Genomic DNA, 26,839 nt, shown 5'->3' with positions numbered 1-26,839 from the left:
GTTTTATGGCAGTTATTAACTAAAACTCTGTTCTGAGACTCAAGATTGAATTCTGAGGAAGATTGGGCAAGAGGCCTGAGATGACAGAATCTTCAGGAGAATGCCTGATTACTGAAATGGCCAGGCATGCAGGGGACTCCCAAGACTAGGCTGATGACTACTGTATCTGCTCACAGCCCCACCCAGCCCACTCCCTGCATGTTCTCTGCTTCTTACTTGTGGTTCTGTAAAGCTTTCCAGGATGTTATGATGGTCAGATTTATTATCTTGCTAAATATATTTCTGCCCATCCTTTGCTTTTATCTTTTTATTCCATATGTTAACCAACTTGAAATTCTTCCTTTCCCTGACTCCTAGAAAAAGAAATTCTGAAAAAAGGGGAATGAGAATTGTCTGTTATAAGGAAAACTCGGTTTTAGAAATTGAGGGTGATTTTTATTGTCCAAGATTTTTATTGACTCTTGTCTCTACTGCCCTATGATCTTTTCCTCCCGTAATCTCTGTCTAGATAATAAGTTACGAACTAGTCTTTGAGCTCAGTGAAAGCATTTGGTCTAGACTGAGTGTTAGAAGAAATCGGGAGTCCTATCCCTAGGGTTCAGGTTTAACCTGATGTGTGTTTGGTTGCTTTTCTTGAGTATTTTAAGAACTTGGTTGTCATTACCTTGACTCCCCCCCCCCCCCCCCCCCCCCCCCGTTGAATTAACGTTGAATCTTCTCTTCATAAAGACCGTGGAATTAAGGACTTGCTTGTTTTGCTAGTATTTTGTTCTTCTCTCGTTCAACTCTAGATCATTACAGAAATATTTTCTTCCTAACGTCTGTGTCCTAATGCTCTTAGCCTTCAGTTTATCACCTTCCAGCAGACACTTAGAAAATTTCTGTTTTTTATGTTGTCATAGTACCTTGGGAGTTGAGAGAGATTGGAGAATACAAGTTATAAGTATAACAATAGTCAAGGATATTTTTAATATTCATGAAATGCACCATATCTTTTAAGGTCAGGAAAATTAAAACCCATGCAATAAAGGTTAAGTTTATTTTTATTAAAAAAAATTTTTTTAAACGTTTATTTTTGAGAGACAGAGAATGAGTGGGGAGGGGCAGAGAGAGAGGGAGGCACAGAATCCGAAGTGGGCTCCAGGCTCTGAGCTGTCAGCACAGAACCCGATGTGGGACTCAAACCCACAAACCATGAGATCATGACCTGAGCTGAAGTTGAATGTTTAACGGACTGAGCCACCCAGGCGCCCCAGGGTTAAGTTTAAAAGTGGGCTTGTGAAGTTTATGACCCAGTTAACCCATATGAATAGTTAGAGAATTATTTTAACATGAGCAAGTGCTTATTTAATTGACTACAGTCTTCAAAATAAAACCATCCTTATTTATTTGGATACATAGTATAATTCAAGCCCCTTAAGTATGTTTTTGGGACACCATGTCCGAATTAAGCTTTCAGCCAAATATTTCATCTCTCTTCTTGTGGAGCAGCTTTAATTTTATTGAATGTGATCTAGTCTAATGGCCTGTGTGCCTGCTTCTATAAGCCTTTATGCATTTGTAAAGTAGCCATTTAAATCAGCACTCGTGTTGCATTTAAGGCAAGTGCTGATGGCACTACCATGATTTCCTTTTGGAATAAACTGGTATCAGTCCTCCTGAGTAATTTTTTTTTTCTTGTAGAGGATAGATGATGCCATCTAATTGGACAAGGGGATAAGTTGATGATCTTGTGGTTTAACTTCAGAGCAGATCTGGGCGAGTGCTTTGGAGAGGTTTTGAGAACCAGTTTGTAGACTTCATAGTGTCACTTTCTTAACCACTAGTAATCTCTCTATATTTTTATTTCTGACTTTAATTAAAGTCACATTTCCCCTTTTACTTGTATAGGCCTTCCTGTAGTCTTGTTGGCCAGTTTTCTTGGAAGCTAAGCAGATGTCTTCTTTCTGTTCTCTACTTATAAACCTCTAGTTTTGAAATCAGAATGCTCTATCTAATATAGGGTTCTGTTCAAAATATGGCCTCGTATGAGTTGTATTTGTACTGATAGAAAAATGTTTGTACCTGTATCCCCAGTATATGTTTTTATAAATTATATGAACATGGGCTTCTGCTATTACATTCATTAACTCATAAACACTAGTCAAACACAGGAAATAAAGATGAAACAATATATTAAATGTCTTATTATCATGCTGACTTACTATACATTTCATTTACCCAGTATTTTAATAATAAATATGTCTTTAAAGCAAGATTCATAAAATTATCTTGGTAATTTTGAACTTCATGTCTGATTTCATGAAAGTGAGACATGTTAGATTATCTTGTGTGTAACCTCATAATGTACTTTGTACTAAGAGTAGGAGAACTCATCTGCTCTCCCTGTTTTTGTTTACTTGTGCTTCCCTTACTGGTGTCATCCTCACTCTGATGATGAGGATTTGTATAGAAATCTTTCTGAAGCTACATCTTCTTCAAGGGTTATTTTAATTAAAGCTAGGTTTCCCTATCTAATCCTCCAAATCCACTTAATGTGTTATTTGTAAAGTGGATTATGTCCAAGCTAAAGAACAAGGGAAAAGTGTCACTCTCCCTTTTGAGGACTACTCAGTCTTCCCTCAGGAAAGTATGGGGACTGAGCAAGAGTACTGGGTGCAGTGCCTCAGTTAAATTTGAGTAAAGGATATTGTTTTTAAGTTTATTTATGTAAGTAATCTTTACAAGACCCTGAGATCAAGAGTCCCGTGTTCCTCCAACTGAGCCAGCCAGGTGCTCCAAGAATACTTTTAAAGTTAAAAGCATATTTTTAATGGGCATTTTAATATTTTCTTGTCACACTGTAGTTAATCGTTATTCACACCCATCTGGGTCATTCTGGAGGCCACTAACTTGTTAGGTCTCCATTAAAAATAGGCTTCTGTTTTTAAATGAGCACCTATTAAAAGATGTCTGCCCTTGGGCTCTGGACATACCAGCAAAGATGTATAATTCTGGAGAGTAAAATAGTGGTCATGTGTCTGACCGGTAAACTAGGCAATTACAAGAGAAGATGCCTAGTTTACAGTCTCCCAACTGCTACAAACAAGATTTGGGGTGCACAGTGCCCACGTGAAGTGCCCACTGATTTCTCCCAACTCCCATGAGGAATAGTGGGTGTGTGGCACTAACTATTGCATGCAGACTGGAGTTTTCAGCACTGCCTATGTCCTGTTTCTTAGATCCCGTGTTCCTCTTTGCTCTCCTTGTTAATGGAGGATGTGGGAGAGGAGGATGTGGGAGAGGATGGAGGAGGGAGATGGTGGGAGGGGGCCGGCGGGGGTTGACCAAGAACTTGGCTTAAGTTCCAAAGGACTGAATTTTTCCTGAAAGTGTAAGTAAAGAAATAAGTGGTCAGGATCACAGTGTGTCCTAGGATTTCACAGGTGAGGCAAATATGAGGCCCACTGAGAGAGCCCTCTGAGATCCTAGTGTAAAGGCCTAGAACTCCTGCGTGGGAATCCTTGGATTCTCTAAAACCTGTAATTCACTTCTGGGGCAGTTTTGGTTTCTACCCTGTCTTGAAAATACTGAAAATTTGCCTAGAAGATTGCATTTCTGGACTTCAGGTTGTGGGTTGGTATACTGAACTGATAGTGGCAGAGCGTAACAGTCCCTACCTGGGCTGGCAGGGACGACATAACGCTACTTTGAATCGATAAGGTGTCTCTGCATCTGGCCCCTTCAGCACTTTGGAAGGAGACTTCAATATGCTCTTCTTTTCTATAGGTATCCTCTGCCAAGTGCATTCTTCATTGATCATTCTAGCAATTGCATGAAATTATTTGTATCATATTACTTGAGGGTTGGTGATACTAATTTGTATGCATCTTTATTTCTGGTGTTGGTGGCCTTTCCTTTTTGGAGTATAAAGGCATGACTATCACCTCTGCAGAAAGCAAAGCCTTCCCACCTATGTACTCTTTCCACACGTGTGCTTTTTCCTTGCATATACAAATAGGCTCCCCAAGCAGCCCTCCTGATAGTTTTCATTCTGGATTAAGTAGTTAAGGATATTATTGGTAACCTTATTGCTTTATTTGTCACCAGATAGTTGTAAACCTGCAGCGATCCAGGCCTGTGTTTATGCACAGTGGCACAGTGGGGAATGAACGTGTCCCTGCTCCTGAGAGGGTATTGGGACAGGACCTACATACACAGATGAGGGTCTTTTGTCATTGTGATTTGTTCTCGTCCCTTACACTTTGCACTACATCAGCTCAGTTATTTCTTTCTGTTTTCACAAAACACACAAAATGCCCTGGGGTGATTGGGAACAGGAATGTATAAAGGTTCTTTTTCCAATTCTAAAAGACCAGAAAGAGATGTTTTCTTGGCTTTTATAAAACAAAAGGGAATTGCTTTCTCATGTGTCCCCTAGACTCATTTGAGGCCACAGGTTAGACAATAATGTTGAGACATTTTTCAGACTTAACCTTTCATAGGTGTTATAAGAAGGAAAAAAAAAAATTGTTCCCCCTGCCTCACGATCTTACTTTGGACACTGTTGAACATTGCAGCAGTTGAAGGTGGTTCTGTCTACAACGAGTTAAGTTATGCCTACATCCTCTGAACACATATAATTAATTGGTATGCATTCTGGAAATTGAAACATGAGAGTGGTCCGTTTGAAACTGACAAGAAAAATCAAGTATTATAAAATCAACTTAAGTTTTGAAATAGGAAAGGGATGGGGAGTTTTAAAGAGTACCTACCCACCCCCAACTATTGAGTTTTAAAAATATTAAGGGAAGCTCAAGTTGGTTGGTTTGTTTCTACCTGGCTTCTTACACCTTGAGTGGGGCTACAGTTCCTGTGGCAGAATCAAAATAAGCCTCAGTCTCAGGGTCTGAACTCTTTGCCCTCTTGCCTGCTGGAGCAATGAGTCTGTTGCCTTTCTCTGGTCTTTAGTTGAGCACGTTGAGAAATGACACACTTAGCTGATACTGTCTGTAAGGTTCTTTCTGCCTGTAATACACCACTTTGTAAGAAATGAGAGTCCTTCAGAATTGGGAGATTGAAGGGAAATCATAGAATATTGGTGCCACCATTTACTAGCCCTGTGGTCTTGGGCAAGTCACTTAATCTGTGTGCCTTGGTATATTCAGGGACCAACAGAGCTATGAAAATTAATGCTAAAAAAATTCAGCTGAGTAAATGTGAAGATGAAATTGGCTTTATTGAACAATTCATGAATCAAGTAGCATTTTACCTAGCAGACAGAAAAGAGCTCCAAGGAGATGTACAAAATGGAAGGCTTTTATATACAAAATGGGTGGCTTTTATAGGCAGAAGGGAACAGGAAAAGAGAGGTTTTTAACAAAGAGTGGATTGTTTCAGGCCAGGTACCTTCCTTTGGGGGAAGGGTCTTTCCAGAAGATTACCTCACTAGATTCTATGACCACGTAATTCCAGATTGACTGATGAAAGTTCATATTCTTGAACCTACTAGTAGATACCAAGTCTTAGTTTGCTGACATGGGGCTCAGCACAGGCGATTCCATTTGGGGCCTGTTTCTTTTTTTTAACAGCAGTGTAAAATACATGTAGGTGCATGTGAAGCACTTAGAATTTACCTGGCGGTAGGTGAGAGCCCAAAGATTAACTGTTCCAGAGCCTCCACATTTCCTTTCTGGTTTGCTCAGATGACCACCAACATTTCCTCTATGTGGCACTAAACACTGTAGCGATAAACTATCCATTGGGAAAAGTAGTGTCTTAATGCCAGTGGGAACCCATTCTCTCCAGTTTTGAGACCCAAAGTTTTGAGACTTCACATAGAATTAATATGCAGCTATCCCCTTGGAAGATGGCAATAACAAACCCAGCTCTTTTGAACGTCCAGGGGAAAATGAGAAACTGAAGTTTGCTAAATGTGTGTTTTGCAGGTTGGACAATCTGCTCAATATGGCTTATGGAGTAAAGAGGTAATGACAGAGGTTCATGATACTCATAATCCCTTCCCATAATTGATTAGTTTCTTTGATTTTGGGAGTGTCCCCCTTCATAAGTTTGTGTTCAGTTTTCTTTTGCATGTACAACCTAATGAAAAGCTGCTTTTTGAAGCACGGTTGACTGAAGGAATATTTTTATACTGCTGGATAGATACTCCCGGTCTTTAAAAACCCCATTATTTGTTGTGTATTGCATCGCGACGTTATAGCATGTTTATGTATGTGTTGGTACCTTCCCCTCCTCAATCCTGCTCAATTCATGAAGCCACTTCTAAATATATTCTAAATATATTCTAAATATATTTCTTTGCTATTGTGGGTCATATTATCCAATATAGCATATAATGGCCATTTCATAACTTAATGCCTTGTCAAAAGAGCATGTCACTGCAAGCCTTGATTGAAACATCAAGTGGTTATATGTATCTTTTGATGGGGGGAGGTTTACTCAAACTCTTGGGATGGGAGAGGGAAAAGAAATAACGTCCATTGCTGTAACCAACCTCTGTTTCTATTTGTGTGTGTGTGTGTGTGTGTGTGTATGTGCGCGTGTGTGTGTGTGTGCGCGCGTGTGTGTATGTGTGTTTCCTGTTTTGTTTAGTAGGTTTTCTCCAATGACCATTGATGGAATGACCAGTTTGGCTGGAATTAATATACCTGGGCACCCAGGAACAGGGTGGTGTATTTTTGTGTACAACCTGGCTCCTGACGCAGATGAGAGTATCCTGTGGCAAATGTTTGGGCCTTTTGGAGCGGTCACCAACGTGAAGGTCATCCGTGACTTTAACACCAATAAATGCAAAGGTTTTGGATTTGTGACTATGACCAACTATGATGAGGCCGCCATGGCGATAGCTAGCCTCAATGGATACCGTCTGGGAGACAGAGTACTGCAGGTCTCCTTTAAGACAAACAAAACGCACAAAGCCTAATGAGCTCTTGTCCTCAGTCCATTTATATATGAAAACTATACAACAAAGGCAAGTTAAGAGAAACTTTATACATTAGTAAATGTCTTTGTAAGTCAGTGTTGAGATGGGGATAAAACGACTACTTAGCATCCTAAGAAATATGTGAGATTTTTTATTGCTAGTATTTGAATTAAAACTTCTTAAATATCTTTTATGTTTGAATATGGACAAGAGGTACAGGGTTTTTACCTGTCACATTGCATTCTATTGCCTTCTTTGAAGAAGGTGGACCTTTTAAAGTGTTTCAGCTAAGGGAAGACATTTCTTTTCTTTTTACATAACTGCCTTGAACCTGTGAGTAAATATTGAGGCTTTGTGTTGTAGTTCTTCAGTTGGTTGTGTCTTTTTTTCCCCCTTTTATTTCTTTTCCTAATTAGCTTTGTGTTTGGTTTACATTTAAAGCATTACTGTTATGTCTAAGAAAAGTATTTTGAAGTTTACATTTTTATTTATGAAGTTAAAAACAGTATTTATTTTGTAATTATGATTTGGGTTGGGGAAGGGGGGGGCTACATTATAAACGCTTATTGTAAGAATACTGGAGAACTTTTCGTAAAGCAGTACCTTGCCAAAGAGATAAGAGCCTCTTTGATGTGGGTTTAAAAAAAGCATCTATTTTTATAAAAAAGAAAATTTGGAGAAACTTTTTACTGGTCCTGGAACAAATATTTTGACTTGAATACTTTGAGAAATCTCTTCATATGACACCTAGTGAGCTTTTAAAATTTACCAGGAAATTTGCAGTGGTTGGAAAATTTAGAAAGATTTATGATGTAGAAAAACTACTTTTGAGATCTTTGTATGAAAGGAGTAGAATCAATGGGGGAAACACTGCTGGTTTCGTTTTTGTAATCACCAGTGGAGCGTCTGATCATCCTGGTTATTATGTGATAGGTGGCTCACATTGATTTGTGATTTTGAAACAAATAAAAAAAATTTACAAAAGAATATATAAGAGCAGGCAAGAAATTTAAATTACCAAGAGATGGGGGAAAAAAAAATCTGTTCTTCCTAAAGAAATCCCTTCAGATAGAGCTCATGGTGTTTAGTGATGTACTTGCAGTATTGTTTGAAGAATTGTTTTGTCTTAAGGAAAAAAGATGTTGCACATGATTTGTACTGCAGCAAATCGGCAAAAGTGATCTGAGTTGGATATATTTGAAGGTATTTTGAAAGTTACGTTCAAGGCTAACACCTGAGCTTTGTGTAATGTAAATAAGACCTTGTGTTTATGAACCTTTCAGCTAATTTGATTTTTTTTTTCCCTTACATGCCAAGTGATGTTCAGGTTTTGAATGTTTTTGTATCAGTTTTTTCCTTTGTAAATGGCATTAACATTGTTACTTGAGGTCTTGCTTAATCACTTTCGTTGTCCTGAGGACTTGAATTTACAGTGCATCAGATTTGTTGCTAATTTTGTCTGTAGATAGTCTAGCTTCAGCTGTTTATGGTGATGCTACATTTTCGTTTATAAATATGTTTGTGGTAAAAAAAAAATGAGTATAACCATAGGTTTTGAACAAATTTCCTTACATTTTTCATACAAAAATCATAAATATCTGTATGCTACTGAAATTTAACTTTGTATGATGCTTAAACCACTATTTGGGGAAATAATAAAATAAGTCTTTACCATGTATGAAAGAAATTTTAAAAAATACAAAATATTTTCTGATTAGCATCTAGCTTATAATAAATTTTCAAAAAAGCTGAAGGCAAAAATGCCTTCATCAGGATGCACTGAGAACTATATAGTTACGTCCTGCTTTTTGTATAAACTGAGATGCTCACATGCTTCCCCTTAGAACAGGCAATGTGCTATGCATAACATAGTTGTACATTATCTTTGCGGTTGCGTTGAATTTTATTTTTTATTATTTAAAAATTGTAGTTATAAAATTTTTCAGTATAGTACAGTACATATACTGTGAGGCGCGTGCTAAAGTGAATAAGCGAGTTTTCATGCTGACCCACTCAATGCTATTCAGAAATCAATTGGCTTAGCACTTTCTCATATCCTTAGGTGCATTTAGATTGTCAGAGTTAACCTTCTGCGTTTAAAAAAAAAAACTAAAAAACAAAATACATGTATATACTTAAAAAAAAAAAATAAGGTTTCCCTCACGGGAAAACAGCAGCTACGTGCTTCTTTCCTATACTACTGTAGCAAACCAAGGCATTGATGAGAGGGCATGCAAATTGTGCTTCACTTTACAGTGTTTATCAGAGCACTTAATAAAATGTAAGGCTGGTATTTATTTGAAGTTGTACAGTATGACTTAATTCACATCTGTTGGAATAGAAAATATATTCTGTTGAGTATTTAAGAGGCTGTACATGTTTTCTTTTGTGTTTGGATTCTTTGTACTTTTTCATGTTCAGTACATCAATAAACAAAGTTGAAGGGAAAGAACAGTGTGGTGAGTAGGTCTTTATACACATTTTGGGGGCTCCTGTGCTCAGGCTGATAAACTTACTCTCTAGAGTTAAGAGATTCTCTCAGAGCTTTAGTTGAAAGCAGTGTTATATCCAAAGTAAGAATTCTAAAAGCATGTTAGTTGAAGTAGAATGTGCAAAAAAATTTTTTTGAATGACACTTCTGATAGTCAGCTTTCAAATATTACTTAATGAGTAATTTTTATAGGAATACATGCTACTATCAGTGGTAACATTTGGGTAATTGGATTGGATGCTGACATCATTTTGTTGCTCTGATTTAATAATCACCACCTTTTTTTTTTCTTTTTTTTTTTTTTTTTTGTAACAAATGGGAATTGTCCTCACATATTTACGTGAGCTAAAGAAAAACCAAAGAGAAGGAAGATAACTTATTCTGCTTCTACCAGCAAGGTTTAATTCACCCATGGGATTAATTTCTGGTGTGTCAGATTTATTCTTGTTGCCCTAGTGCCAGATTGTCAAGAGACTCTTCTCAGAAATCAGAAGCTCAGTTTTCATTAGGTTAAGGCTGATGTGTGTAGCATGTGTCCAAATCTTGAACTGTACCAACCCTGTGTTGTTCATACATGTTCAGTTCTTGTAACACATCCTTACCAGATGTGTGGAGGAAAACAAATTCTTCTTACTGATCTTTTATGTGAACAGTCTACTTCTATAGAGCTTAAGAAAATTTGATATAATGAAGTACTCCCCCCCCCCCCCCCCCCCCCCCCCCCCCGCCTTACAAAGTATACTAAATAGTATCCTAAATGGCTCTTTTAGATTTGATTGTATCTGTCAGGGTTGGTTTTGTTTTGTTTTTTTTTTTTCTTTTTTTTTTTTTTTGTAAAAAGCCATTCTAAGAGTAATTGTCCTGAATTCACAATGTAGTAGTCAAGAGATTAGCTGAGTGACAAGACAATTCCTTTTCTTCCAACATGCAATTAATCTCAAATCTCCATACCCCCTTCTTTATTATATGAATTTAATACTCTAATTTTGTGATGTCAGAACATCCTCCTGTCACCCCTCTCTTCCTGTATGCTTATCTGTATTTTGACTGGTTTGCATGTCAGCAGTTCTTTTATATTTGAGCAGATAGTGGAAAAATTCTCAGGAAAGGAGGTTGATGAGACTACTGGTATACTGGAGGAGAAATGTTTTTTCCTTAGTATCCTTTCCACCTTATGCTTGCAAATTGTCTAGAGTATTACAATTCAGTGCTAGGGTTGCCAACATAAATTTTTAATCTTAACATCATTTTACATTTTATTTTATTTTTTAATGTTTACTTTGAGAGAGAGGGAGACACAGAAGCAGGCTCCAGGCCCTGAGTTGTCAGCACAGAGCCCAATGCGGGACTCAAACCCACGAGCCGTGAGATCATGACCTAAGTCAAGGACAGACGCTCAACAGACTGAACCACCCAGCACCCCCATTTTCATTAATTTAATCTGATTTTAGGAAAAGTGTTAGCAGTTTAACTTTTCTGGTTTGTTTGTTTGTTTGTTGTTGTTTTTTTTAAATAAACCTACTGTAAGAGTCCTACCCTTACTTTCTAAGAGGATCAAAAATGTAGGGGAAGCTTGTAACATCCTGCTTAGAAAGGTTACCTTGAAATAAGAAAATGCATTTATCTTAAATATGTTGAAATTTTAATATACTTCCAGAACAATATACATACACCTTTTATTGGGAGAAGATATATTTAGGAGGCATTGGTTTTGATCCTTTGTATCTGTTGCTATATTGAAACCTCAAACAGTAGAAGAAAACAGTATTGCTAAAATCATAATAATTATTGTTTGAAGAGCATTTGTAGCCTCAGTCATTGCTGCAAATGGTTCATTTTTCTCTATTCTTTGTATTCTTTCTCTGGAAATTCCCAGAAGTGGGCTCAGTTCCCTTGAGTTGGAAGGATTAAAAAACATCTACACCTTTAATACAGGCAAGCCAGTTGATGTAGGGTTACTGAAATTCACCTCTCCAGAATTCTGGCTTATAGAAAAAAACAAGTTTTTTTGGTTGTTGAACACAGGTTTATTGGTTATCTGTGTACTGTGTGTTGTACCCCAGTCTATAAAAATGAGCAAGATGTGGCTGTTAACTTCTTGGAAACTGTCATCTGGAAGGGAGGACAGACAAGCCACAAGGCCATGACCGCAATGTCATAAGTGCTGTGAGAGCCCAGAACAGGTCTCAAGCTAGCTTGCTGTAGTTTTTATAAGCCCAGTTACAACTTGCAAAATTGAACCAGCTTTTCCCTTCTTCTAGATTCTGCTTTTCCTTCCTCAGATTTGTGTGATTTTTAATCTGACTTTAGTATTATTGAGTGAATCTTGAAGTGCTCTCATATGCATTAAGTTGTCCATACCTTTCTGAAGCAAAATAAAAGTTATTTTATACAATAAGACACTGTTTATCTGAAGAGTTGGGTTGATGAAAGAATTTGGCTGGTTGTTCTTGACCTCTCTAAACATATAATATATGGGGTGACAACGTGCAAAGCATTAATATGGTAAAATACCCTGAGTATTAAAAGTATGCTGACTGGTGTTACTCTCCTTTGAATTAAGACATATCACAATCTTGGGGCCTCAGATTCAATATTAACATTACTTTTAGTTTACCTAAAGATGTAGGTTAAGATGTAGTAGTTTATACTAACCCCCAGAAATACTTACATGGGTGTTAACATTTTCAAATACCTTCTAGCAACCAAGCATGTACAGTGTCTCAGAGGGCCAGACATAAATGTTTGGATGACGTCTGCTTCTCTGTTCTCACACAGTCTGTCTTGTGCTCCAGAAGATTTGTCCACGTCTACAAGTAGCTATACAGTACAAAGAAGAGCAAGAGTGCTGTGTGTGTGTGTGTGTGTGTGTGTGTGTGTGTGTGTGTGTTGGGTGGGTAGTTGGGTGGGAATGGGAAGCCACACTGTAGTAGCAATTCAGCTGGGGGATTAAGTGGGATTTGAAAGAGATTGGGGGAGGAAAGTCAAGAAGAGAACGCTGACCAAAGACGTGGGTAAGCTTCTATCTATGGGTAGTATTTTCTGGGTAATTAAATCATTCAGTATAGGCCTATGAGTTGATTAAATATTTTTTGTGTCCAGGACTAGTTAAATCTCAGATGAGTCAGAAATCTGAGTCCATAATGAAATACAAACTATCTCAACAAAACTTTGTTCATATTCCTTTGCCCATTTCTATTATAACACTGAAAATACTTGTTATGACAGACAATATGTGATTTTTGGAGTTCCTAGGAAGGATAGTGCCTTCTTTTTAAGGGAGACCTTCATTTATTCCGAGCATTTTGTTCAGTGTATGCAAAACAACCCCCACCCCTCCACAAAATTTCCCCAGTAATCTCCCCAGAATACTGGACCCAGTCTGTTTCTCACAGTGTATAGCTTTCAAACCCCATGATTTTAGGTGGTAAAGTGATCCTTCTTTGGTTTTTATACTATTTCTAGGACTATAGTACCCATTTTACTCTTAATGTTGGATTGTAGTTTGTTTTCCTTAACCCGTATCACTCCAGAATCCCCTTCATAGAAGATGAGGGGAACATTATAAAATCCCAAGTATTCCTCAGGTCTTTCCAAGATGAAGTTTTAGTTTGATAGCTTTTTACCTTTCTGTTTTTTTTGAAAGCTCAGTTAATAGCCACACCTTCCCTTTCAATGAAGAGCCACAGGAAGGAAACGCAGATCATTTAAATGTCCCTTGAATGGGGGAGGGTTTGTTTCTTTATTCTAAAGGACCCTCTGACCTACGGATCACGGACAGACATGCCATCTCTAACTTTGATTTTCATTGTGCACTCCTTCCGAGAATCCTCCCTGGACAATTTCAGAAGCAGCCAGCCCCACTGTGGACTTCTTTGCAGTTGTGAAGAAACTGGCAGCCACCTTCTGAGTGATCCAGCCTTTGGAATGAAGTGCAGTTGTCAAGGTGGCTTTCTTCTGTGGATTGCACTGCACTTGGGGCAAAGGGGAAGTGACAGAGGTGAGATGGGGGAAGGGAAGGTTATGACCCATAAATACAAGTGGTCAGACATCCAAAACACGGAGAGCTTTTATTTGTTGGATGCTGAAGGAAAAGCAGCCCATTGGGAAGTCCTGTTGAGCACCTCATTGAAAGTAAACTGCCACGTGTTTACAGGCATGTTCCAGATCTCTCTCAAAAAAATAGGTTTTAGGAAGTTGCAGGTTTTAATAATGGCAAGAAATAATGCTGACTTTCACACCCAAAAATTTCCGAGTTACTATCAGAAAGGATAAGCAGCTGTTGCCATAAATGTCAGGCCACACGTTGCAGTCGCTACTGTATTGCTTGTTCTTTAGCAGAATTTCATCTTCTGAGAACGGTTGCTGCTGTGTGTTCTCCATATGTACCCAGGTATATGTTGAAAGTGTTCTGGTTTTCAGAAGTTACTCTTAGAGAGGTACCTGTTTTACACCCATATGTTGTGTGAGTGAAGTCCCTTTCAAAGCTTCTTCAAGTAAACTGCTACTCATGTTTTCTAGGATGAAGTAGCCTGAGTATCAGGTGTTAGAGGCACATGTGCTGTCTTTCTTAATGAAGGGCTGTGAGAACTTTTTATACGTTGATCTGAAACTTAATCCTAATAAGGAGGACTTCTATTTGGTGTAACGGTAGTTTGCTTAAAAAGTTACACTTCACAAACATTTTTGTTTTATGGGTTGTAGTCCTGAGGAGATCCACATCTTGACACACCTGTAACCCCTTTGTGACATGGCAGCACACAGGTTGGGATGCTCCGTTTTAATTTTTTAAACTTGTCTTCTGGTAATTCTTTCATTAAATATACATTGAGCACCTGCTCTGTACCAGTAGCTGTTCTGTGCTTCTGGGTGGAACGTTTAATTTATGTCTAGTTTTTCCCCAGATTTTGAGCCGGAAGACACTTCGGGGGTCTTGTTCAGCAGATGTGTGAGTCCGTCCCAGAGATGTTAAGGTTCTCAAAGGTTCTTTTGCTAACGGGAGACCTGGCACTTGAACCCAGTCCTCTTCTAACTCTTGGATGTTTGCCCTTCGCTATCACTGAGTTACTAAAACACACTAAATTAACTTTTATAAATTGTGTCCTTTTTCAGAATCAGTTTTTTAAGTCCTGCAGGATATATATGGCATTTAGAAGTTGAACATAGGTAAATACGTGTATTTTATTATGAGGCATTCAGTATTATTTTAATCCCTATGGAATATTTCAAGTCCACAGTAATATAGCCCTGTAGAAAATTTACAAAGTATAAAAAGCACAAATCAGAATTAACTGAGTCTTCTGAAAAAGATATTTGAGCACTTTTTTCTCTGACACTTTTATTTTAATGTTTGTTTATTTTTGAGAGAGAGAGAAAGAGCAGGAAAGGGGCAGAGAGTGAAGGAAAGAATCCCAAGCAGGTTCCTCTCTGTCAGCGCAGAACCCCACGCGGGGGTTGATCTCATGAACCATGAGATCATGACCTGAGCCAAAATCAAGAAGCAGATTTAACTGTCTGAGCCACCCAGGCACCCCTCTTTGACACTTCTAAAGTCATGATTATATATCTAATGTTTCTTGTAAACATTTTAAACATTCAAATAGCATTTTTTTTTTATAAGGATGTTTTTCCTTTTTTTGGTTTTGCTTCACGTGTATATGGAGAAAGTGTTTTTTTTAACAGACATAAACCAATGCATTCTGATTTTGGTTTAAGACAAGGCACATGAAGGCCATTGCCTGGTTTTTATTGTATCGATTGTTGCTGACATTTTTCCAGGGAGGTATATAAAATTCAGGGTTTCTACATGGTTTCCCATTACAACTCCATTCCTCCAGGCTAAAGACAAATTGAGGTCCAGACACTGGGGTGATGTCTCTAAGCCTCAGATTGTAGAGATGCCTCAATGCCTGCTTGCCACTGTGTAAGGTGGATATTTGGTTGTAAGCCTCAACTAAGCAGCAGGGTCTGGATGGGGAGAGAGAACTATGTAGTTACCTCTCCTTATGGATGGAGGACGTGTAGCTGTCTCAGAGCAGTGATAAGTCAACTGCTTTTACCATTTCTTTCCTTAGCAAAAGGAAATGCTTCCTTCTGGAATCCGGATGAGGAGAGGATGATGAGGAACCTAATTGTCGGTGAGTAATTTTTTTCTTCCTTCTTCCATGCATCTCTGATTGCAGTGATCTGTCTTGCAAGGGTCTGAGTAAACACTAGCTTCTTACTGCATGTGCTCAGAGAAGTAGCTGATGGCAGAAGGGCACTTTTAAAAGGATTGAGGAGGCTGAAAGATGCTTGTTAGAGTGCACCTGGATCCTGCCATGACATCACAGGCGGACCATAAACGGCTCTCCAGAAAGCACAGCAGCCTTTTTTCACCCCTTTCTTAACAATGAGACGTAGATTGGGCTTGTTCTCTATTCAAGCATCCTTATGAGTAAATGTCTATTTTTATGGTAGAGCTGCACTTTAAAAATAGCTCCAATCAGTACGACTCTTTTCCCCCATATGTTAAAAAGTTATACATGAGTTAAAATATCTCAGATTGCTTAAATTCTTCCAGACACCAGGCACTTTCCTTTTTCCTTTTTTGGGGGGGGGAGGGGGCAGGAGTGCGGGGGAGGATTAAATACAAAATAAGGACTTTCTGTCTGGGCCTCCTCAACCCTGTTTGTTCTGTGAGACTTTTTTTTTTTTTTTTTAAACTGGTAGCAGGGCTTTTAAACCAAGATTTGAGATTTCTGACTGTTAAAAAATTCATTAATATTTGGCGGGTACAGTCTTCTTCCTGGAGCGATTGTTTATTTTTGTTGCTGAGAGCAATTAGCTAGAACAGTCACAGTTGCAGCTGTTAGATACTATAAGCTCCAGCGGAGATCACAAAAGGCCTTATGCACATTTAGAGTCTGTATTTGGATTGTTTTTAATGGGTGATTCTTCTGGAGTCTACTGTGTTAGCAAATTCGATTGGGTGATCCTGAGCCAAATCGAATGTACAATGGGATCGTCAGCGTGCTGTGCTGATCAGAGTCACTTAAACACCTTGCTATGTGGAAGCCAGGAGGGCTGTGTCAGCTGTATGCAGAAACAAGCTATACCACTCCTTTCTTTCTGAATCCTCTGCATGCAAACCTGAAGACGGTTTATTCTCCAGCATCATGCTGTTTTCTCCATAATTTGTCCTTTGCTTTTACTCCTTATTTGTTGCTCTTGACTTTTTGGGGCTTTTGTGGGATAATCTACATGGGCAGGTATGAGAGGGAGATTCACAGAGCAGTCTGGTGCCTCTGATTTATATCTTGAGGAAAGAGTGGCTTCTTAGAGAACCTTGGCTCCAGTTTGATACCTGACACTTTCCAACACAGCGGCTCAAAAGAAGGGATTGGGGGTTTCACTGTTTGTAGAGTGTCTGCACTTTTGCCTTTGATTATAGTTTTGATAGAAGAGTGTATATGTGTGTACGTATTTAATAATCCTATTGCTTTAGAATTCACCATATGCTTTTACATATGTTTTCACATTTGAATCCTATAATAGCTTGTGAGGCTGGGGATTCTGTATTGTCCCCATTTTACAGAAGAGTAGGTAGTCTCAGAGTTAGTGGGTAGCCAGCCACCTGCTTACTTTACTGTAGCCATTTACCTTGGTGTAAATAAGAAAATATATATTTTCTGTATTTTACTGCTAGTGTACTGAGCTACAGCAGGTTGATGGGCTCTGCTTTATTTTAAAGGCTGTTAGAGATTGCTTTAGTGCCCAAGACTAGTTTACAGTGGCTTCTCAGAAAGGTAAAGGAGAAACCAGGATATGTTTTTTTTTTCATCTTTATTTGGAGAAATAATTTGGGAATACCGGATGGTTTTGGTAATTGTATTGTAAGTGGGAATCTAAAACATGCAGTGAAAGTTTGTTTCCTTCTGGCTAGCATAAATTAATTAGGAATCATTACATTTTGTTGAGATTTAGACACTTACATGAAGATATTTTTAGAGCAGCCTTTCAAATGGCTATTGATTGACCAGATGGCAATCTGTTTGATCAGCCAGCTTCGATCTGTTACTAGGTCAAGTGGAGTATTTTTTCTTTAATCACACCCTCCCTCCAATAGAATTTGTCATATAATTGTAGAGGTATGAACACTGATGAATTAAAAATTAATCTAGTATTATTTTTGAATAAGCTCTATGCCCAACATGGGGCTTGAACTTATGGCCCTGATACCCAGAGTCGCATGCTCCACTGACTGAGTCAGCCAGGTGCCCCTAATCTATTAATTTTAATAAATTTTTCCGTGAAATTTTTATCTCTTTGGGTGACTTTATTTTTCAGTTTTATTATAGTCTCCTACTAAACTATCATGATTTGAATTGAACACACGAAAATGTCAGCAAAATACAAGACATTGTCCTCTCTTCCCTTCTGAATAAGATTAATTGTAATATGAATTATTGATGGGGCAAACTTGTTACACAAACTTCTTGAGACCATTTCTTATGTTGTTAAATCTTTTGGAAACCTAACCAGTGTATAACGGCACGACAACCATTAGAATGAAGTATATTTATTGGACAAAGATTTTATTAATACTCATATTTGATTATGAATACATTGGAAGGCAGTGTGGTAGCATTATCTTGAATAACTAAAGACTAAACAAAGATGCCAGTAAGTGAGAAAAAATGGATGTGGAAACATGGATCGACAGCTTGGCCAGAATGCCCAGACGGAGGAGTGAGGACAACGCTCTCCTTTCTGTCACAAATGAATGGAAGCCCTGGGTTGGGGGGGTGGGGGTGAGGTTGTGCTGGTGAATCAGTGAAAACCCCCATAGGAAGACTTCCTGATGGAATTTAGCATAGTGATCCTAAGATTTTGAAGACCAGACAGCTGGCATATTATTAGTCTCAAAGTAAAGCATCAGATCTTAACTGAAACATGTTTCAAACAAACTGTGACACTTACAAAATGTTTTGTCTTCCACAGTGGTTCTCAAGCTCCGGTGTGCCGGACACTCACTTTTGGGCTTACTAGTTTAGGGGCATTAATACCTGAGTCTCACCGCTAGATTCTGGTTCTTTGGTTCCAGGGCAAGACCCATATGGGCTTCATAGTGCAGGGAGGTTTTTCAGCCAAGATAGAAACATCTTGGTATAATGGTTAATGAGCCGTAGAAGATACAGGAATGCAAGTTATTCCTACTCTGGCTCTTTCCTCTTCCTTTTCTGCTGTATTCTTTTCAGGTTCCAAGAAGCCTGTGGTTGTCTGTTCCTACCTCATTTTTCACCTAGAAAACTTATATTTGACTGCGTATTTGGGCCAAGCACCAGGCTAAACACTTTGTATGCAGTATCTCAATCTTAACATCACAAGAGAAGTTCTCTAATAATCCCTGTTTATCAGAGGAATAAAAGGAGATTTAAAGAAGAAACTCGGGGTTCCTGGGTGACTCAGTTGGTTAAGCGTCTGACTCTTGATTTCAGCTCAGGTCACCATCTCATGGTTTATGAGGTTACCTGCACCCCCCCCCCCCCCCCCCCCCATTCAGGCTCTGCACTGACAGTGTGGAACCTGTTTAGGCTTCTCTCTCTCTCTCTCTCTCTCTCTCAAAATAAATAAACATTAAAAAATACAGAGAAGTTGGGGCGCCTAGGTGGCTCAGTCGGTTAAGTGTCCAGCTTCAGCTCAGGTCATGATCTCACAGTTCGTGAGTTCGAGCCCTATGTCAGGCTCTGTGCTGACAACTCAGAGCCTGGAGCCTGCTTTGGATTCTGTCTCCCTCTCTTTACCCCTCCCCTGCTCACTCACTCTCTCAAAAAATAAGTAAGCCTTAAAAAATTAAGAAGTGTAAGTGTGTGTGTGTGTGTGTGTGTGTGTGTGTGTGTGTGTGTGTATAAAAACAAGTAAAGTCAGTTGTCCAAGGACTACAGTTAGTAAGTTGAGTGAGGGCTACAGCTCGCTGTAGTCTTAATAACACTGTTTATTGTGATGGTTAATAGTGGGCAGCCATGTTGGAAATAACTTGATTTTACCCTAACATGAGGTAGTTTGGGTTTGCTGCTGCAGATACATCTCCTCTTGGAAAACAGTCCAGCTGGGGTAGGGGGTGTATATATATGAAGGCCATAATATATAGATAGGTTTGTTCGTGTTTTCACTCACTTTCTAGACTGGGAAATTACTTAGGGTGGGATGTTTCTGTGATTTGGCTTAGTGTTTTTTTTCTTCTCTGTCCACCATAGCACCTTGTACGCTATGAGCAATTCAGCATACTTGGAGGATAGATAAAGGGGAAGAATGAAGTTTGAGGAGCTGTTCCCTACTCAGAATTAGAGTCAGTGTGAGACCTAGTTTATTCCTTAGTGTATTTTCTCTATCAGGAAATTAATGCTTATAATATCTGTGTTGTTTAAACATTTCAGGTTTGCTTGCTTGTTTTGAGGGCGAGTCAGGGTTGGAAACAATACCCACATTGTAAAATGATGACTCCAGGGAAAGCATGGGAAAGGAATTACAGTGCTCCGGCAGAAAGTGCAGGTCTGTACTCCCAGGGACTTGCTCTACACGTTTTGTTTCTCTTCTCCTTGGATAAAAAGGCCATCTAAATGTGAATGTTAGGGATATGAGAAGTTAATGTCTTTTCTCCTGAACAGTGTATAAGATGGTCCTATGTCTATATAGTGTGTGTATTAGTAAGAATGAGGCAGAAATGTGAAGAGAAGTTGAAATGTCTTTGGCTGTATTTCTCAGGGGTCCCAGGTGGCGTGGTATACATTCATAAACACAAGATTTCACAGCTCTTCCCCTTTTTATGGAAATATCATGGTGTTAATGGTAAGAAGAGTAACCTGGCCTCTTTGAATTTAAGTAATAGAATATTCCCTGCTTAGAGTTTATAGCTTGACTAATGTCATTTCTTGACTAAATCCAAGTCCTGAGAGAGTCATACAAGAATATGAGGACGTTAAGTATGGTGTCTTAGTTTAGGCTGCTCTAACACAATACCATAGACGAGGAGGCTTATAAACAACAAGTGTATTTCTCATCATTGTGGAGGCTGGAAATCTGAGAGCAGGGTGCCTGCATGGTTAGGTTCTGGTGAGGGTTTTCCTTCATATCACAGACTGCCAGCTTCTTCTTGTGATCTCACATAGTGAAGGGAGAGCAAGCCAGTTCTCTGGCCTCTTTGTATGAGGACAGTAATCCTATTCCTGAGAGTCTACTCTCATGATCTGATTATCTCCCGAAGACTCCACCTCCAATTATCATCATACTGGAGATTAGATTCCAACATGTGTATTGAGTTCTAGATTGAATGTGGACAGATCTCTTTCTGTCTCCTGTTGGACTCTCAGCATATAAAACTGTCTTGTCATAGTGGCTTTCTTCTCTTCAGTGTCAGCCATGACCCAGTCATGAGTCTGGGCATTTCATATGAGTTGTTGCTAATTTCCATGATAATTCTGAAAGGTTCATTATATTATACCCCCTTTATAGATAGGAAAATCCAAGGCTTGAGGAGACAAACCCTGGATAGAAGAAAAAAAAAAGTTTTAGCTTCTTTCATTATTGCTAAATAAAATGGATGGGTAAATGATAAACTATTGTATTTTTTTTTTTTAATTTTTTTTTCAACGTTTTTTATTTATTTTTGGGACAGAGAGAGACAGAGCATGAACGGGGGAGGGGCATAGAGAGAGAGGGAGACACAGAATCGGAAACAGGCTCCAGGCTCCGAGCCATCAGCCCAGAGCCTGACGCGGGGCTCGAACTCACGGACCGCGAGATCGTGACCTGGCTGAAGTTGGACGCTTAACCGACTGCGCCACCCAGGCGCCCCTGTATTTTTTAATTTTTAAGTGTATTTATTTTGAGAGAGAGAGAAGGGAGGGACAGAGAGAGGGAGAGAGAGAATTCAGGGAGAGAGTGAGCAAGCAGGGCGAGACAGAGGGAGAGAGAGAATTCAGAGAGAGAGCGAGTGAGCAGGGAGTGGGGGGGGGGGGGGAGAGAATTCCAAGCAGGCTCCATGCTGTTTGGGATTCAACCATGAGATCAGGACCTGAGCCAGAATCAAGAGTCAGATGCTTAGCTGACTGAGCCACTCAGGTGCCCCAAATTATGAATTTGGTAACTAAAGTATGATCTGGGGAATCCGTTTTGGGACTGGAACTCCAATTATTCCCTTTGTTGTGAGACATGCACCTCTAACAAATCCGGAAGCTTGCAAGCTTTAATGGAACCTAGTTTGGATTAAAGTCTTTATTTTTCTGCCTTCAGAGACCAGAGAACATTTGTTCTTTTGGTGGTTAACATACACTGTTGTCCTCCTGCTTTCTGTGTGTAGAAAATTATGTCAGAGCAGTTGTGGGTATTTCTGTTTTTCATGTTTCTTATTGGTCATGCATGCTTTGTACCTGTAAGGAGTGCATAAGCCTGTGGATTAGTTGGTATAAATGCCTTCCTTTGGCAGGTGAGGAACTTGGGTAAAAGAGAAGTGATTGGCTTGACTAATGATGAGCACTTGCTATGTGATTAGAATTGCAGACCTCCAGGTACCAGGCCATAATTTAGAAACTGAACAGTATCAGGTGAATTGACACTTGGAAATACATTTTGTGTTAGCACTCACTATCTAAATTGAAGTGCATAAAAATGGAAGGTATGGGTTCTTCTAGAATGCACAGTATCTCAGGCTGCGTCTGATTACCTACCATTACCACTCTTCCCCCTTCAACATCATGTAATTTTGGTTCCCAGATTAGACTGCTAATAAATTATTACAGTACACAGAGTAAGGTATTGGACTCTGTTCTCTAATGTCACACTATTCTAAATATGGTCCATGGATCTGTGGGGAACTTGACATCACTTGGGAACTTGTTAGAAATGCAGACATACTGTGTCTCTGCCCTCCAACCTACTGAACCATAATCTGCATTTTTTGCAGCATTACCAGGTTGCACATTAAAGTTAGAGAAGGAAGTACTCTGAGACAGTGTTTCTCAAATATGAGCATTCCTAAGATGGACCTGGAGAGCTTGTTAAAACACAAGATTGCTGGACCCAGAGATTGGTTCAGTAGGTCTGGGATGTAAGCATTGGGAGTTGTCCTGTCTCTGCATACCTTGCAACAGTGGTTGGCTGGCTCCTGGTGCTGCCAAGCATTTGGATGGCTGAACTCCATGGAGTTAAGAACCTGCGTAGCCATTTCTCTGGGTACTTTTACCAAAGACTGAAGGTAGAGTCCACAACAGCTCTACACCGACTTAATGTAAAGTTACCCTGTGAAGGACTGAGGTTGATGGAAAAGTGTTCCGTGGTCACTGTGAGAAGGGAGTGTGTGTGTGTGTGTGTGTGTGTGTGTGTGTGTGTGTGTGTGTGTGTGTGTGTATTCATATATAAAGATAAACAGAACAGGGAAATAATGTTTGTACAGTTTTAAGGAAGCCACTGAATGAGTTGGCCAGAAGCATTGCCCTCTTTATCTGTCTAGAAGGGAAAATTACGTATCTCAGCTTTTCTAAGGTTCCACTTCCTTCTAAAAATTCTGATAATTTCTCATTGCTCCTCTTGCCGAGGACGACAAACACTGATCAGAACTCAGCAGCCTACATGGCCAGCCAGTCTTTCCTTTTTGAATCGATTTAAGGCTGATCTTGTGCATGGAGGGTTGGCTGCTTCCTACTTTGCCTCAAGGTGTTTTCCTGCATTTATCCATTGCGAGCCTTGGTACCTTTAAGGCTTATAAATGACTCAGTTGATCAGTGTGGTCAGGAAGTAGTGAGCCCCACCCTTGTAAGACTGCTGAATTTGCAGGGACATCGATGTTGGATGGGTTTTAATAGGTATGTTTATATTCATCTCAAAAGGAAAACTCCTGGAATTTATAGTCTTGTTCGTATCATGAAATTTTTAAAAAGCATTGGCAATGGAAAATTCACACACACCCCCAAAGTAAATTTTTCTAAAGAATTCTTTTTATGCAACATTTAAACCATTGTTGATCTTCCTTGGTTGGCATTGAGTTGTTGGTATGTCCTAATGAAAGAAAAAAGTTGCTTCACTACTTGAGGGTGTGATACTCGCAAACTTTGCTTTTTTAAATTTGTAGGTGAAGTTTGGGTATGTGGGGGTTTTGCTCATTTGCCCTTAGTTTTCCACTTACTTCTGTAATAATACAAGATGACTCATTGTAGATCTATAAAGTAGCTGCTAAGAGTAGTATTTCCTATATGACAGGGATCAGGATTTTAAAATTCATGCTCCCTGTCATTTCTTTTGTTTCAATTCTTTGTGCTTTTGGAACAAAGAATTGAAAGTTGGAAGGTTATTTTCTGGGAAATAGGAAAAAAACGGGGTTTAGTGTTCATTTTGGGCATGGCATAAATATGCACTTACTATATTACAGGAAATTGTGGTATCACAAAGCCATCAGGTAATTTGAGAAATTTTAGCTGGAAGGAGCCATGGGATTAGAAGACAACCAGTGTTTCATCAAGTATCCACCATTAGCCGAGTGCTGTGTGAGGCCCCTCACAATTCCATAAAATGAGTTGTTGTGCATTCCAGTCTTATAGCTGAGGAGATACAACCTTGAATAAATTCCCAAGATTTATATGCAGAGCTGAGGTTTGAATTTGGATTTGAACATGGAGTCTGGAGCCTACCTCAACATGCGCCTTATTTTTTTAAAAGCTAAGGTAAAACATATATGAGTCCATGCAGCTATTAAAAATGAAAATGCTGTATGCCTACCTCAAGGTTTTAAAGTTATAAAAGTATTCATAATCTTGGGAAATAGATAAGGCAGGTGCTAATGTTGCTCATTTATAGGTGGGATTGGGGTGGATACGTAAGAATCTGAACCTCAGCCAGGCAGAAGGGCTTGTTGAACTTAACAAGATTGGTAAATGGCAGGCAGATCTGGTCAAATATTCGTGTGGACTCCAGACCTGATAGGCTTTCTTGGAAAAGTTGTCAGCACAGTGTAGTATGTTACAATCCTAAATGTGTTAATAGTTGGGGATCTACTCTAATAATATTTAATATCCATGGCTTCAGAACTTAGTTTTCTTAGGAAAAAGTTTTGAAATGCCCTGCCCCTTTAAAAGTTAACTATTCTTTCCAGTGGATTGATTATGCTTACTATAGAGGTTTGTTCATCTTTTAGCTTATGTTGCTAGTTAATGTTCACCTCATTAATTTTTGTTTGCATAAAAAGGTCTTACCATAAGACCATTTTTATCGTCTTTGCTTGAGAGACATTTGGAGTTTGAAGGCAGTGACCAGTGTGAGCACTTGTGGCTTTGGTAGTGAATATTGCACTGGTGGGTTTTTTCCTCCTGCAGGGTTACTTTGCTTTTGTTATGACCTATCAGATCTCCATGTCTGGCTTTATCTAGTCATGTGCTCTTCCTGTCTGGTCAACACAGGCTTGGGAAGTGACTTGTCGACCCTGCCCTGAGAGCCTGCTCGAGAGGATTGGCAGACTCTCCTGGTCCTGCTGTGAATCCCTCAGGCTTGTGAGGGACGACAGATGGTTGAGCTAAACTCGGAGCCACCCCTCTACATAATGATGAAAAATGACCAGCCTCCTGGTAAGTGGAAATCAGAACCCATGCACCTTTAATCCTGACAAACAGGACATTGAAACAAACACAAAGTGGAGAAGAGAGAGAAAAACCTTTCACAGGTTACCAGTCTGTTTTTGTTGATACTCTCTGCACTTACTAGTAGGAGATCTTCACATACGTACTTTTTCATCTATATATTCACTACACAGAGACTAATGAGACCAAGAAATAATCCTGTGTGCCTTTTTGGGTATAACTAAACTCCGTAAATGCCAAAGATGTGAGTCAGGATCCAAGTAGGGTTGCACAGTTGCTCTCTGGGACCTGCTATGTTCCCAGCTCCTTCCACGGTTGTCTGCCTCTCTGGTAACTCGTGCAAAATCATGGCTGTGTGTGGCCCTTGTGGCCCAGGCTTTTGTGCCTGGCCTCTGCTAATTGGACCATTGGTACCTGACTCAAGAACAGCTAATGTCTAGTCTAGCCAGTGAGTGACTTGGGCCTGTTGCAGAGTGGAAGCCAGTTGGTAGAGAGCAGAGAGGCGGACAGCAGCTGAGTCCCAGTAATTGCGGCTGCAAGAGTGAAGATTCTTGAACATGTCTAGTGACTTCAGCTCCACTTACTGTCTCCCTGAAGCATGTAGTCAAACTCTTGTAAGATGTCTGTCTTCCTCATTACCACTCATACCTTATGAGGATACTTGCTGATGTGAACTGACCTCTGTGACACCATGTCCATGGGCACTAGAGCACAGCACAGCACGCAGTCAGAAAGCTTGGCTTCCATGCCAGCTCTACCCATTTCTAGCTGATGAATTCGTGGGTGAGGTTATCACCGCCTGAAGCATCAGTTTTCTTTCCCTATAAATTGAGATAACAGTACCTGCCTCAGAGTGTTAGAAGAATTAATATATAACAGATGGAGCCCTTAGCATAGTACCTAGTACCCTAGTACATGGTATGTGCTCAAGAGATGTTGGATGTCGTTGTTACTGTTGTTGTTGTTGTCGTCGTCATTATCACCCAAAGACTGATGAATATTCTTTGCTGAAAGACTATGAAGTGCCAGGGCTGTTATTGTTCACTTCTTGTCCACTGGTATGATTCCTTTCCTTTCTCTTTTCTTCCCTTCCCTAAGCCCCTTAGAACTCTTTTGGCCTGATTTTTGTCCACAAACCTGAGGCTGTTTTTGACTGCTCCTGTGAGAGAGAAACATCTAGCATGCAAAGGAAATCCCAAATCCCATGAGTATCAGAGGGATGATTATACCTGGATAAAACCATATTTACATGATGCCTTCCATAAATACATGTACAGTTTACATGTCTCTCTGCCAACTCATTATAAAAAAGGGAAGGATTTTAATGACATTCTTACATATTTTCCCAAATAACTGTTGGTGTTCACTGAAATACATAAACATGCTACAATATTTTGACCATATCTCTTATCCTTTGATGACCAAGGCTCTCTAGGTTCTCTCCTGCTGGCACCTGGACCAGGAGAAGAAGGTAAGCAAAGATGGTCTTTTATCTCTGGACTGTTCACCTTTGGCTCAGTGCCCCACTGCTTATGTGCCGGAAAGAGAGGTAAAAAGTAATTATTAAAGAGAGCGTCCCCACTGTCAGCACTGTGACCTCCTTCTCTGGCAGCCAGCTTTCTAAACAAGCATCTTAATATTTCAGCAGATGGTGCCAGGGTTTGTTAAAGCAGCCTACAGTATTCCCAGGTCATTCCCACATTTCTGGATTCTTTGTAATTAGCTCGCAACACGGGTGAAAGTGAGCTCAGATGTAACCTAAACCCGTGGAGCTTGGAAAAAGAGAAGCATGTGGTGAGAGTAGCCGGGTAATCTTGT

The 26,839-nt window shown here is 39.5% G+C and overlaps 1 protein-coding gene across 16 annotated transcripts in view; it reads left to right on the top strand.

Annotated features, from left to right (window-relative positions):
* ELAVL2 (ELAV like RNA binding protein 2) overlaps positions 1-9,377 on the top strand; it is a 164,256-nt gene extending 154,879 nt beyond the window's left edge. For 14 of the 16 annotated variants that reach the window (XM_019430681.2, XM_019430677.2, XM_019430687.2 and 11 more), the window contains 2 exons: positions 5,928-5,966; positions 6,595-9,377. In XM_019430681.2, coding sequence (XP_019286226.1) covers positions 5,928-5,966; positions 6,595-6,925 — 370 coding nt within the window. In that variant the 3' untranslated portion in view covers positions 6,926-9,377. The remainder of the gene's footprint in view (positions 1-5,927; positions 5,967-6,594) is intronic. The other 2 variants (XM_053907996.1, XM_053907994.1) reach the window with 1 other exon arrangement.
* Positions 9,378-26,839: the final 17,462 nt, after the last annotated feature.

Source organism: Panthera pardus, unplaced genomic scaffold (assembly GCF_024362965.1).
Source record: "Panthera pardus isolate Hobbes unplaced genomic scaffold, ASM2436296v1 HiC_scaffold_20, whole genome shotgun sequence".
Taxonomy (NCBI): Eukaryota; Metazoa; Chordata; class Mammalia; order Carnivora; family Felidae; genus Panthera; species Panthera pardus.
The sequence above is the reverse complement of the archived record's forward strand: the minus strand, read 5'-3'. Positions and strand labels throughout refer to the sequence as shown.